This window comes from Neovison vison, chromosome 9 (assembly GCF_020171115.1).
Source record: "Neovison vison isolate M4711 chromosome 9, ASM_NN_V1, whole genome shotgun sequence".
Classification (NCBI taxonomy): Eukaryota; Metazoa; Chordata; class Mammalia; order Carnivora; family Mustelidae; genus Neogale; species Neogale vison.
The window spans coordinates 4,642,851-4,655,200 of record NC_058099.1 but is presented as its reverse complement, the minus strand read 5'-3'; the positions used below and the strand labels follow the sequence as shown (position 1 = coordinate 4,655,200).

Genomic DNA, 12,350 nt, shown 5'->3' with positions numbered 1-12,350 from the left:
CCCAGAAAAAGTGTCCAGTATAATTCCGCACAGATTCATTCTGTATTTTCACATGGCCTGAGGCTGGGGGCTTAACTGGAGACCCTCAACTGGGGTCAAGGTAGACAGGGAACACCTTTCTCTGCAGTGTCTTTCTGGTGCCCTTCACTGGAGGAGAGGGTGCAAAGTCATCTCCTTTATTTCAAAGAGTCAGTAAGAAAGTCTTCACTCCAGTGAGCGCAGAGCAGAGCGTGGCTGTAACTGGCGGGTAGGAAAAGGTGGTCTCGCCCAGGAGGGCGCCGCGGCCTGAAGGCAAGTGTAGCTCGCCACCCCCTCGAGCCCCGCGATGCTCTTCTGGCGTGCTGCGTGACTGACACCGTGAGGTTCTAGAGGAAGGTGCGAGCCTTAGAAGGGGATCCCAAATGCCCACCGAGTGCTCCCTAAAAAGACTGAACGTAAGCAGCTTCGCCTGACTAACACAGGAGGTTTCAGTAAGAACTGACCTTCCGGATGTCTAAGCGCTTGCTGGGACCTGCTCACCAAGCACAGAGACAGTAGTGAGGTTCACGACCTTCAAGAAATAAGTAAGACTGGGTCCGTTTCAAAGTAGCACGGGAGCTCCGAGAAGAGAGCAGCGGGTGTCACCGGGCAAGCTTGGCAGGCGGGCGTGCCAGCTGGCACCGAGCACTGCGGGCAGCGATCAGGAAGCTCGTCGGGCACAACGGGCTCGGAGGGCTGCCCTCAGCAAGAGGACCCTCAGGACATCAGTGCAACCCAAAGGAGAAGGACTCTATGATATCAGGACTGTGTACGTCTGAGCTTTGTCCAGCGTCAGCCAAATACAAGAGATGATGACTCTCTCCCTCCTTTCCCACCAAGTGACTTTGCAAGTTTTCCACCAGGTCGAAGACGGAACTCCTCACGGGTTCCCACAGGGAGTTAAGAGTGGACTGGAGACTAGGACCAGGCCTCAAGTTTGGGGGTCCTTTCATGGGGCACAAAAAAAGACTTCCTGCTGCCTGGAAGTCACTACTGAAACCCATACGGTCTCCACAAAGGAGGGTCGGATCCCTTCCTCCTCCGTGTGCTGGGAAAACCCAGATCGGCCACCCAGCTGCCAGCTGCCGCCGGCAAGGCTCAGTTCCTTTGCACTCGGTTTCTGCTATAGACCACGCCAGTATCCCTGCCTGAAGCCAGCGAAGACTAACTCGATGCTGTGTGAAGCTTTAGCCCAGGGCGTGCCACACCTTAAGCTCTCAGTAGTTTTTCAAGGTTTGCAGACGCAAGTGCTACAGACAGTGATGGAAGAGATAAAGCCTAAAAATAGATGTCTAAATAGAAAATATTTTTAGCCACTGGAGACTTGAGGCTGTTGGAAAGGGAATAGCGGCTGCCTCCCCTCCTCCTCCTCTCTGCAGCCCCACATAAGGGCCGTGGCCCACACCTGCTCTGAAAGCCGAGAAGGTGAGGCCCCTGGCTGCATGGCCGGGCCACACCAGGCACCCGCGGCAGTGTGCACGATCCGTCGCGCCCTGCGTTCAGAGGACTCCAGGGAGAGGAGAGGGTGTGCGCCCAGAGCAGCACACTGCTTGAGTCCAGGTAAGGGGGGTCGAGGGGAAAGGCCAACAGCTCTCCAGATGCTTGCCAGCGCGGAGGGAGAGACACTGAGGGGAACATCCCCGGCGCTGCCGCTGGCGGTACCCCGCTAGCAGCGGCGGTCCCCGCTGGCGGTCCCCTGTTTCTCACAAGTGAATGGCAGATGGGAATGACCTCCCCAGCCCTGCAGAGCCAGCTCTCCCTCCAGCTGGGGGCCGAGACCACCCTAGGCCAGGATGCAGCCTGGGCGACACCCAGCAAGGAGCTGGGAGACAAGGCCCACCCAGCCGCCCTCGGGGCCGTCCCCGCCACATTAACCACTCTCCCCTTCTTTGAGGGTGGACCCCATGCCAGCTGGGGCCAATCAGATGCTCTCACTTGGGACTCTGGAAAGGAGAGTCAGTTCCTAGTTGGTGGACGTTCTCTGCTGGGCGCGTCAGCTGAGGCCAGGGAGCTCGGGGCTGTGTGGCCCAGGTGACCACACATACATCCAAATGGTGACGGCCAGCCCGCCAGACAGACGGAGCAGCGGGCCAGTGGAATGGGGGACGGGGCGGGGCAGAGAGAGCTGGACGCCAGCAGGAAAACAATCTCTACTTGGGGATTTGATGGCAAAGCGACAGTCGGAAAATATTCCAACTACAAACATCTAAAATTTCAGCTCCACCCCCGGACCCTGGTAACGGCATAATTACAAATATGCAGTCTAAGAAACGTCCTCAGCAGCTCTGACCAAGCAGCCTCAGGTTCTCATTCTGTGACAGTCCCTGTCTGCAAACGGAAGGCGGGCAGGGGACGGGGCGCGGACGGGGAGCGGGTGGGGCGCACCAGGGACCTCCCTGAACAACAACCCTGCTCGCTGTCAGGGCCCCTTGGAAACCCGTCTGTGCGCGCGGGGAGCTCTGACTCCATTCAAATGTCCGGCCCGCTTTACCCGGATGTTGCCGTAATGCTGTCCTGAAGCTGTGACCCTCACTGACTTCTCTGTCGCTGGGTGCTCAGGCCAGACACTCAGGGCTCTTTGGCGGCCTGAGAGCTGAGAGAGGCCGAAAGAGAGGTCGGCTTAACAAGCTCTATAGACCATCACCAGGACCGACAAAACAAGGCTCCCAGAAGGGTCCACATACCGCAGGCCCCATCTTTTATGAAATTATGAGGCCGCTCATTTGATTCTGGCCTCACGCTTACATGCTCAGATCAAACGCGCCCGCATTTTAGGTCACAGAGTATGCTTCCTGACAACATCTCGACTAAAGCTTACTGTGTTTGTTTTTCTTCTCTGGGAGCGGAGGCGGTTTTTCCGGGTCACCTGTTGACTCAGGAGCAGTGAAATCACCCACAAATTCGACGGAGGCTGAGGACCCTCCTTGCTGAAAGGGGAGAATAGCAGCAAAGGGCGTGAAGGGGACGGACGGGACCGAGGCTGGGTTCGGCAGGTCGTCCTCGGAGATGTTGTCGTACTGGGAGGGGTGCCGCTCGTAGGACACTCGGCAGCCGGAACTGTCCGTGGTCTGAGAGGCCGCACTCCTGCGTTTCTTCTCGGGGAGGGCGGGCGGCATGTCCATCTGCTGTCCCGCGGCCAACGGCCCCTCCGGAGGTGCTGGAGGCACCTGGAAAGGATGGCCAGGAAAAGGAGACCCAGACTCTCCCAAGGACTCCGGCAACGGGCTAAGGTTACAGGCCACTTGCTGAGGTATCTGGTCTGCGTTAGAGAGGTCTTGCTGAAGGAACTCATAGTCCGGATCGTAGTGATCTGCATTCACAACAGGAAAAACATGACTGTCAGCCACGGGGCCCTGCAAAAAGCAGCGATCCGGCTCTCTGCTTTATCCGATCCCATTCACTCGTGCGTGACACAAACACGCTTTCTGTCTCATCTCTACCCCGTATTTTATATTCCTCATTCTTCTCCCTGCTTGGACACATAAAAGCAACCAGGAAAATGGCTGTTTGCTACCCTGTTCTTTGTATTTTCCTGTATTTTTTGAATTTCTTATTTAAAAAAAGAAAGAAAAATGCGTGATCACTGTAGAAAATGTGGCCAAAATAGAAGAAAAATCATGCACAGTCCCATAATTTAACTATAATCTGTTTACATTTTAATGTATTTCCTTAAAAGTCTTTTTTCCCCCTAGGATTCTTTTTTTAAAAAACCCAACTGAGAAAATACCATGTGGGTGGTCTTGGATTTTGTCCGTTGATCAGTGTATCGTGACTGATCTCTCAGACTCGCGTGTTACCCCACCACACACACGCACAACTCTTCTGCTTTCCTACCACTGAGTTTCTGGTCTACCACTCCTCCCAATGATGCTGACATCAATGTCCTTGGATCGAAATCCTGCCACAGATCTCGAAGACAAACTCTCCAAGTGGAACGTCGAGCTCACGGGACACAAACAGCTTAATGCTCCGGGCACCGCCTGCCCAGCTGCGTTCTGGACTTGCCTCTGCCCCGTCCCCGATATCCTGCCCCCCCACCCCCGCCCATGCCCACCAGGAGGTCAGCACGCGCTGCTCGCTTGCCTTCACCCTCCGTCCGAAGTCGTCAGGGGCTCTCCCCTTCACCATCCCCTTCACCACCCAGAGCTCTGAGCACAGGTGACTCCCATGCGGGCAAAGGGAACAAGACTGCACGCTGCAGACGGACTGTGATGACGGCTACCACCTGAGCATCAACTCCGTCGAGGCACAGGGTTATTGCACTCAAACGCCCCGCCTCCTTGAGAGAGGTGGATGTCGGTAGCCTCACTCTGCAGACAAGGAAGCAGACTGACTGAGCTGGCCTCCCTGTGTGACCCCAAAGCAGCCATCAAGCAACGATGAGACAGGAGGCGTGAGCAGGATGCCCGGCGCTCACCGAGTGTTTCACAGCTTGTGTTCCGGGAGCACTGGCCGCTGTCCCTGTCCAGAGAGGACAGCTGCTCGTCCGACTTGCTGAGCTTGCCTATGCTGCTGCAGGGGGACAGGCGGGGCGACTCCCCGCCGTACGAGTGGCTGCCTCCCGAGAGTCGCCTCTGTGTGTAACAGTCCACGTCAAAATCCTCGTGTGGAGAAAGAAAGACAAGCGCAAGTCACTTCTGAGAAACGGTGGCAGGGCCCAGGGGAGAGGGGTCAGCACGTTTAGTTAGAGGAGACTGCCACACTCTGAAACCGGACGCAACGGCCCGTCTTGGATGTAAGCAGTAAAAAGCCAGGTCTGTGACTTCCGAGAAAGGAGCCCTGCTGAGTGCTGGGTCTGTGTGGCAAGCAAGCACCCCGGGGCCAGGCTCAGATGCCCTCAGGAGACACTCCTAGCTCCAGCCTCTCCACCCCTGCCCCGTCCCCGACGAGGGAACCGCGACAAGGTCCTGTAGTCCTGCCGAGGCCGAAGACCAGCACAATCAGGGCTCCCAAACCCGAAGCCTTCCCCTGCCTTGCCAGACGGGGCTACATTACCTGCCTATTAATTCCAACAGGCAAACTGGAGCCGCTGATGGCTCGACTCATGGGGGCAACGACAGCCACTCGGGTCGGGGATGGAGCTGACTGTCTTTTCTTGGGCGGCAACGCCGGCGGAGGACTGAAACAGATCAAGAGATCCGATCAAACGGGATAACCCAAACGAAAGCTCTTTACGAAGACGTGAGGATGCAGAACGTGGGAATCGTTCATTATCAGACACTTCCCGTCTACTTCTCACACTTTCACCTCCTGTCCCACTCCACCGCTGCCAAAATAAACCTATCAATGCCAAAAAACCCTAAAATTAGAAAAATCCTTTCTTTTCCGTTCATCATAAGTTGTACTAAGGCTAAAAGGCACTCCACTGAGAGTTCTTGGAGCGTGTGGCAAGAGAAGGCTCTGCGGCCAGGCTCACGTCCTCCACAGATGCCTTCCCAAGGAAGATGAAGATTCCAAGGCTTCCTAGGAGCGGGGGGCGGGGGGGGCTGGGTTCCAAGTTCTCACCCTCACGGCGCCGCCTTCACTCCTACATCCTTTCATCAGATTAGGCCTTAGGTACAGAGGGTGCCAGACATACAAAAATCACCTGTTATCAACCACCCGAATGCCAGGTAACGGGGGCTTGGGGGGTGCAACCTCCTCATCCGTAGAGTCTGGGAGAAGCTCGGTCGACTGGGACAGGCCGGTCGTCTTGTTTAGGATCTCCATCTCTCGATCTGTCAGGGGGAGCTCAGACTGGCTGGAGAATGAGAAACATCTGGGATTACAGAAGGTTACAGAGCACACACAGGTCCTGGGAGGGGAAGAAGGGGGCCAGGGCGTGGAAATAATGTGGGCCACCAGGCCGAGGACCAGGAACCCTGGACACTGTGCCTGGAGTTCCATGGCAGAGGCGGGGTTTCGAGTCTGGTTTGATCACCAACACACACAGCAGGAGCCTGGCCAAGTCCCCCGACCGCATCTCAGTTTCCTTGTCTGTAGGAAGAAACCTCAGACTATGTGACCTAAACGCTCTCCAAATGCTCCAAATTGATCTTTTGTATTTTTTTAGGCACTTATGCTAGAACCTGTTCAAGGCCTTAAAACTGTCCTCAGTTTACCCTCCTGATAAAGCTAAATGCTCTCAAGCCAAATCCCCCAAACCCAACCCTTCCAAGTTCACTCCAGTGATGAAAGGAAGCTCCTCCAGAAAAGCACAGGCGTGGGTCACGTGACGCTCACACGGTATCCCGAGTCACGTGGACTGTTAGCCTTGAGATCAGGCAACAATTCAAAGTGCTCGTGAGCTAAGCACACTTTGAAGTGATACGGGTGCCCACCCCAAGGTCGCCGAGAAAGGAGTACAGGCCTCAAACAGCCGGCCTGCTCCGGCTCCCACTCTCTCCCCAGCGACTGGAGGGTTTAGTCAGAACTCACCCGTCGGGTTTGCAGGCTGGGGAACTGGGTTTCACTGGACTGGTTGGAGACGGATGCCCCTGCTTCTCGATGGTAAGTCTGACCAGCTCCTAAACCCCGCACAAGAGAGAAGTCATGAGGCGCTAAGAAAGCTCCTTGCTGCTTGGTTTCCCCCACAAGGTAGGTCACTGGTGTGTCCTCTGCCGCCTAGTCTCTTTCCGTGCCTACACATTTTCCGCATACTAGAAATGCAAGTACTATTTGACTTAGGTAAGCTGCACGACTTCCCAAAATGTCCCCTAGCCTCCAAAAATACCTTCAGAGCATGTTGAGAAGTTTCAACGCATAATGCCACTTCCTCTTGGAAGGGGGAAATGACGAACCCCATGGTCTCAGAATGACTACATTCAATACACAAATTAAATCCCAGTGGAACCAATTCCCAGTCAGTTTGTGGTGGGGGAGAGCTCCTTTTTAGTTCCCGAAAATCACTGCATTCTGTAACGTGCAGGACGCCGCCTGTGCTGAGGAGCAAACCTCTGGCACCGGGAAGGTGGTTTCCCAAAGTGAGCTGCTGCTGGGCATGGTGGCAGCTGGTGCACAGGGGTGACCGGCTGGCATCTTTGTCGAGGGACAGAAAGTTAACAGCGTATCACCCAGCAGAGACATGACTTAGGAAAATATATATATTTTTAAAAAGATTTTATTTATTCATGTGACAGAGAGAGAGAGAGGTCACAAGTAGGCAGAGGGGCAGGCAGAGAGAGAGGGAAGCAGGCTCCCTGCTGAGCAGAGAGCCCGATGTGGGGCTTGATCCCAGGACCCTGAGATCATGACCTGAGCTGAAGGCAGAAGCTTAACCCACTGAGCCACCCAGGTGCCCCAATTTCACTATCTCTCAGAATACTTTTGCCTAGAACTTGACTTAAACGGGACCACTGCAGTATGTACCCTTCAGCACCCATCAGTTTCTGAACAGCCTTATGGAATCTAGTTCCCATGCCTTAAAATCCAGCCACTGACTGGGGACAATCCGACAGTTTTTTGTCTGCTCACGGGGCTGAGCCACAACGGCACTGCTTTTATGACTTCGCATCCCCGACAGAAAAAACTGTACCCGTTACCAGCCCTTCCTCACTTCCCCCAGCCTCTGCAGCCCTACTCCGTGTCACGATTCCGTTCGTCCTCCTGCTCAGCGTGACGACCCGTGTTTGTGTGTGCATGGGCGCGCCGTTCCTTTTTGTTGCTGAGCTATATTCCAATGCAGGGACAGACCTCCCTTTCCTTATCCACTCTCCCGCTGATGGGCATCTGGATAGGACCTACTTGTGTGGAGACGGGGGCGGTTCCAGCTGCTGAAGTTATGGAGCCGGCAGCAAGGGGCGTGAATGGGCAACATGTCCCTAAATCAGCCTGCAAAGCCTCTCTACATTCAAACCGCCACATGCAAGAATCACAACGTAGACAGTAACAACAGAGTTAATATCCTCCTTAGAGCAAGGATTCTTTTTTTTTTTTTGTAAAGATTTTATTTATTTATTTGACAGAGAAGGAACACAAGCCGAGGGAGTGGGAGAGGGAGAAGCAGGCCTCCGGCTGAGCGGGGAACCCGATGCGGCACTCAATCCCAGGACCCCAAGGTGATGACCTGAGCTGAAGGCAGAAGCTTAACCCACTGAGTCACCGAGGCACCCCAAAATAGCCCTTTTTTTCTTTTTCTTTTCTTTTCTTTTTTTTTTTTTAAAGATTTTATTTATTTATTTGACAGAGAGAGGAACGATGAGTAGAGAGAGAGGCAGGCAGAGAGAGAGGGGGAAGCAAGCTCCCTGCTGATCAGAGAGCCCGATGCGGGGCTTGATCGCAGGACCCCAAGATCATGACCTGAGCCGAAGGCAGAGGCTTAACCCACTGAGCCACCCAGACACCCCAAAACAGCCCCTATTTTCTTGTTTTGTTTCTTTACATCTTGTCAATGTTCTACAGTGAGTATGTATTACTTCGGAAATGCTAATTAAAAAAAGAAAAATGGAGCCAACGGCAAACACGGTACGGCTAGAAGCTACACGGCCCGGCCTGTGACAGCCAGCGCCCGTTCTTGGGGAAACAGAGGAGCAAGAACTCTAAGAGTCAAGGGCTGGAGGAAGAAAGAACGTTCGTATGTTCCTGTTACCACAACTTAGGAGCTGAATGCAATCTCACGGACGGTGAAGACCAGCTACCTAGCTGGTGAGCACGGACAGGCTAGGACAGAGAGAGGGCGGACAGACGGCGCGCCGAGGAGCGAGCAGGCAGTGAGAGGACGGGAGAGGCAGCTCGTCGGCAGGCTGCATGGACGAGATCACAGAGTCAGAGGGCTCGCAGGGCCAGGCCCGAGTCCTGAAAGATGCGCGTCCACGCTCCCTCTTCTCTACAAACAGGGCGAGAGAACAAGAGAAGTCTGCATACTTGCATCTGCGCATGTAGGAAAAAAATTCCACTGATTCTTCATTGATTCACGAACAATTATAATTAGAATGTCATCTTTCCGGAGAGGCAGCTGTGTGAACTCAACTAATAAGCAATGGCACAAGAGTCCCGGAACGACGGGCATGTACGTGCAGGCGCGCGCCCGGATTCCAGGACGACACGGATGGCAGGAGCTCCCTTACTCCGGCTTGCTGGCCTTGGCCTGCAGAGGATGCAGAAGGCGCAGGCAGCCTTTCTACCCCACCAGCCTTCCGGGCCGAACAGTGAGACAAAGGACAGCCCTAAGAAGGTGCACGTCCCTGGCTCCTGGGGCAACGACCCTAAGCTCACTCAAAGCTGACCGTCCGTTACTTGGCAAGAGCCCGACACCTCGAGCTAATGGCAGAATTTCTGAGCAGGATGTCAGACTTTGCAGTCCTCGTGAGGCATGGTTTGAAAGGACGGGGAAGGCAGTACCAAACTGTGTCCATAGCCGGTGACTGGAAGCAGACGGCTACCCAGTCACTGAAAAGCGGTTTTCAAAAGCCAAAAGGCATTTGGAGAGATGTCTTTCCAAGTGTATCGTACCTACTTTGGTGCTCATTTTATTCACGCTGAAACTGATCACAGGGCTGCTTCGATCTCAAGTGACCTTCATCAATTCCAAGAATGAGCTGGGGCGCTCGCGGAAGAGAGGACCGATCGATCCCATCTGCTTCCGTCTTCTCTCCAGCACTAAGACAGAGCTCCTGCCTGCCAGAGCAGACACAGGCCGCACACAAAAGGGCTCCTCATGAGACGTGCCCACGGGCACTGCTCACATCATACGACTCACTGCCGTGCTGCTCCCACGAGGACACCAGACCGTGGCTGATGCCCTCCAAGTTCCCACACGCTGTCACCAAAAAGTGCCACCCTGTCATCAGGGGCCTGCCGTGCTGACCCCGTCCTCTCGCTGTCACCCTCATCCTGTCCCCTTGTTGTCTATCCTCCATCACTCTCTGGCTCTGCAAGAACTCTAGGTTCAGGCCATGACACGGGGCCTCTACTGATGAGCTGGCTCTAGGACAAGTCCTTCACTGAGTCCGCCGGACGCGCCGCCAGCGGGACTTCCCTCACTGAAGCAGCAGAATGCAATCACAGGGTGTCCAGGTTTTTTATGCTGACGAAAAGGGACCTTCCCACCCACATCCTGAGTGTGAGGGGTGTGAGGCAGCAACAGAGCCAAACCAGTGTCCTCCCTCGCCCACGCAGTCAGGAACAGGCGGTCCTCTGCAGGCAAGGTGCACGCGGGGGCTGGGCGGTCAGTGACTGCTGGTGCCGGCTCTCAGGGGTTCGGTCCAGCCACAAGGCACTGGCTGGCATTCCTCAAACAGTCTAAAGACGAGGCAGCCAGAGGAGACCTCAAATTCAGTGTGAGAGGAAAGAAAATGAAGACACCATGTTGATGAGGGTAAGTGAAAAGCCCGGTGGTCGTGAAGGTGAGTTGGAAGTACCAGTAAAATCTCCAGATTTTGGCTCAGAGAAACCATGTGACCAGTCAGCAGCAATGAGAACAGACGGAGGTCTCCACCTCCACCGCCCAGCGAAGGGCACCCCCAGCTCCTTCGAGGAATAGCTGACTCCAGGTCCGTGTAAGAAATGGACAAGATGACTTATAACTCAATAATAAAAAGACAAGCCGATGAAAAGCTGGGCAAAGGATTCAAGCAGACATTTCTCCAGAGAGATATATAAATGACCAAGAAGCACACAAAACAGACTCAACATCATTAGCTGCCAGGGAACTGCAGATCAAAGCCACCGTGCGGTCCCACTTCAAGCCCACCGAGACGGCCACGTCACGGGACAAGCGGGAACCAAGCGGATGCGGAGAAGCTGGAGCCGTTGGAACCCGCAGATGCTGCTGGCGGGGCGGAGAGCTGACGCAGCTGCTTTAGAAGACACAGGAAGCAACGTGGAGTCACCGTGTCACCTGGCGACTGTGCTCTGAGGTGTGTAACCAAGGGAAAGGATGATACTCATCCACAAAAAGCCGGGTACGGGAGTGCTCGCGGTAGCATTACTCCTTATCACCGAAAGGTAGAAACAACACAGCCATCCAGATGTCCACAAATAAACAAGATGTGGGACAGCCACACAATGGGGTATTATTTGGCAATAAAAAGAACACACACTCTCACATGGGTGAACTCCGAAACCATAACACGGACAGGAGCTAGTCACACAAGGCCACAGAGGATCCGACTCCCTTAACAGGCAAATCTACAGAGACAGAAGGTGGTCCAGAGGCTACCCAAGGCCGGGGGACGGCAAGGAACGGAGAGCGGGTCTGGGGAGAACATAAAGGATATGAGGTTACTTCCTGGGGGGATAAACACGTAAAATTGATTACGGTGATGGCTGTACAATCTGTGAACATACCCCTCCCCAAATCACTGTATTGTACATTGTAAGTGAGCGAATTCTACGGTCTGGGAATGAGATCTCAATAAGGCATTTCCTGTGCTACCGCCACGCCCAAAGAAAATAACTACCAGAGGAGCCTCGAATATCTTTTCATACGAAAGGTAAGAAAACTCTCAAAGACCTCTAGGGTCATGCCACAGGGAACTCAGGAAACAGCCCGAAGATGTCTTCAGCGGCCCAAGATGAGGCCTGGGCACCAGGAAGAGTGACAACCACAGTGGACTGGAGCACGACCAGCACAGGCACAGCCAGGAGTTCAAGACCATATCGGAACAAGCTCGGTTGACTGGTTGTGTTAAAGGATGCTAGGAGGGCGCCCGGGGGGCTCAGTGGGTTAAGCCGCTGCCTTCAGCTCAGATCATGATCTCAGGGTCCTGGGATCGAGCCCCACATCGGGCTCCCCGCTCGGCAGGGAGCCTGCTTCCCCCTCTCCCGTTGCCTGCCTCTCTGCCTACTTGTGATCTCTGTCTGTCAAATAAATAAATAAAATCTTAAAAAAAAAAAAAGGATGCTAGGAAACACTCACTATTTTGATAACTGGTAAATAAGGGAAGGAACTGAGGTCCGATCCTGCCTTTCCTGAGAATTAGAACTCAGAATAACTACAAATTGACGCAGGAAGTCTGCCATTTAAGTGTATCCCAGCTGAGTGAGGATGGATTAACGGCACAAAGAATTAGAATGTCATCATTTTGCAACTCCTAATCAATTAATGGATCTAGGCGATAACCATCAATAGCTGCTAAAATCGAAAAGGGAAAGATGCCTTCTGATGGAGGTGCAGGGAGGCCGAGGAAGGATTCAAAATATGAAAACCTGAATCTGATTCAGCCTCAGTTCTAGGGACAGAGGCTCATGCTGAACAACACAGCACAGGTGCCACCAGCACAACCCAGAATGTGGGAGACTTCCAGCAGCAGCAACCGACTCCTTCTAAAAACAAGTAATTTACAAGGACAAAAACACAGAGAAAAGGGATCTTTAGACACATTTTAATGAACTAGTAAGTATATGAGCTTTAT

At 53.8% G+C, this 12,350-nt stretch overlaps 1 protein-coding gene across 10 annotated transcripts in view; it reads right to left on the bottom strand.

Annotated features, from left to right (window-relative positions):
• RAPGEF1 (Rap guanine nucleotide exchange factor 1) overlaps positions 1-12,350 on the bottom strand; it is a 135,059-nt gene that overhangs the window by 38,621 nt on the left and 84,088 nt on the right. For all 10 annotated transcript variants that reach the window (XM_044264633.1, XM_044264640.1, XM_044264641.1 and 7 more), the window contains 5 exons: positions 6,436-6,524; positions 5,606-5,758; positions 5,014-5,137; positions 4,436-4,619; positions 2,837-3,328 (listed from right to left, as the gene is read on the bottom strand). In XM_044264633.1, the coding sequence (XP_044120568.1) occupies positions 2,837-3,328; positions 4,436-4,619; positions 5,014-5,137; positions 5,606-5,758; positions 6,436-6,524 (1,042 nt within the window). The remainder of the gene's footprint in view (positions 1-2,836; positions 3,329-4,435; positions 4,620-5,013; positions 5,138-5,605; positions 5,759-6,435; positions 6,525-12,350) is intronic.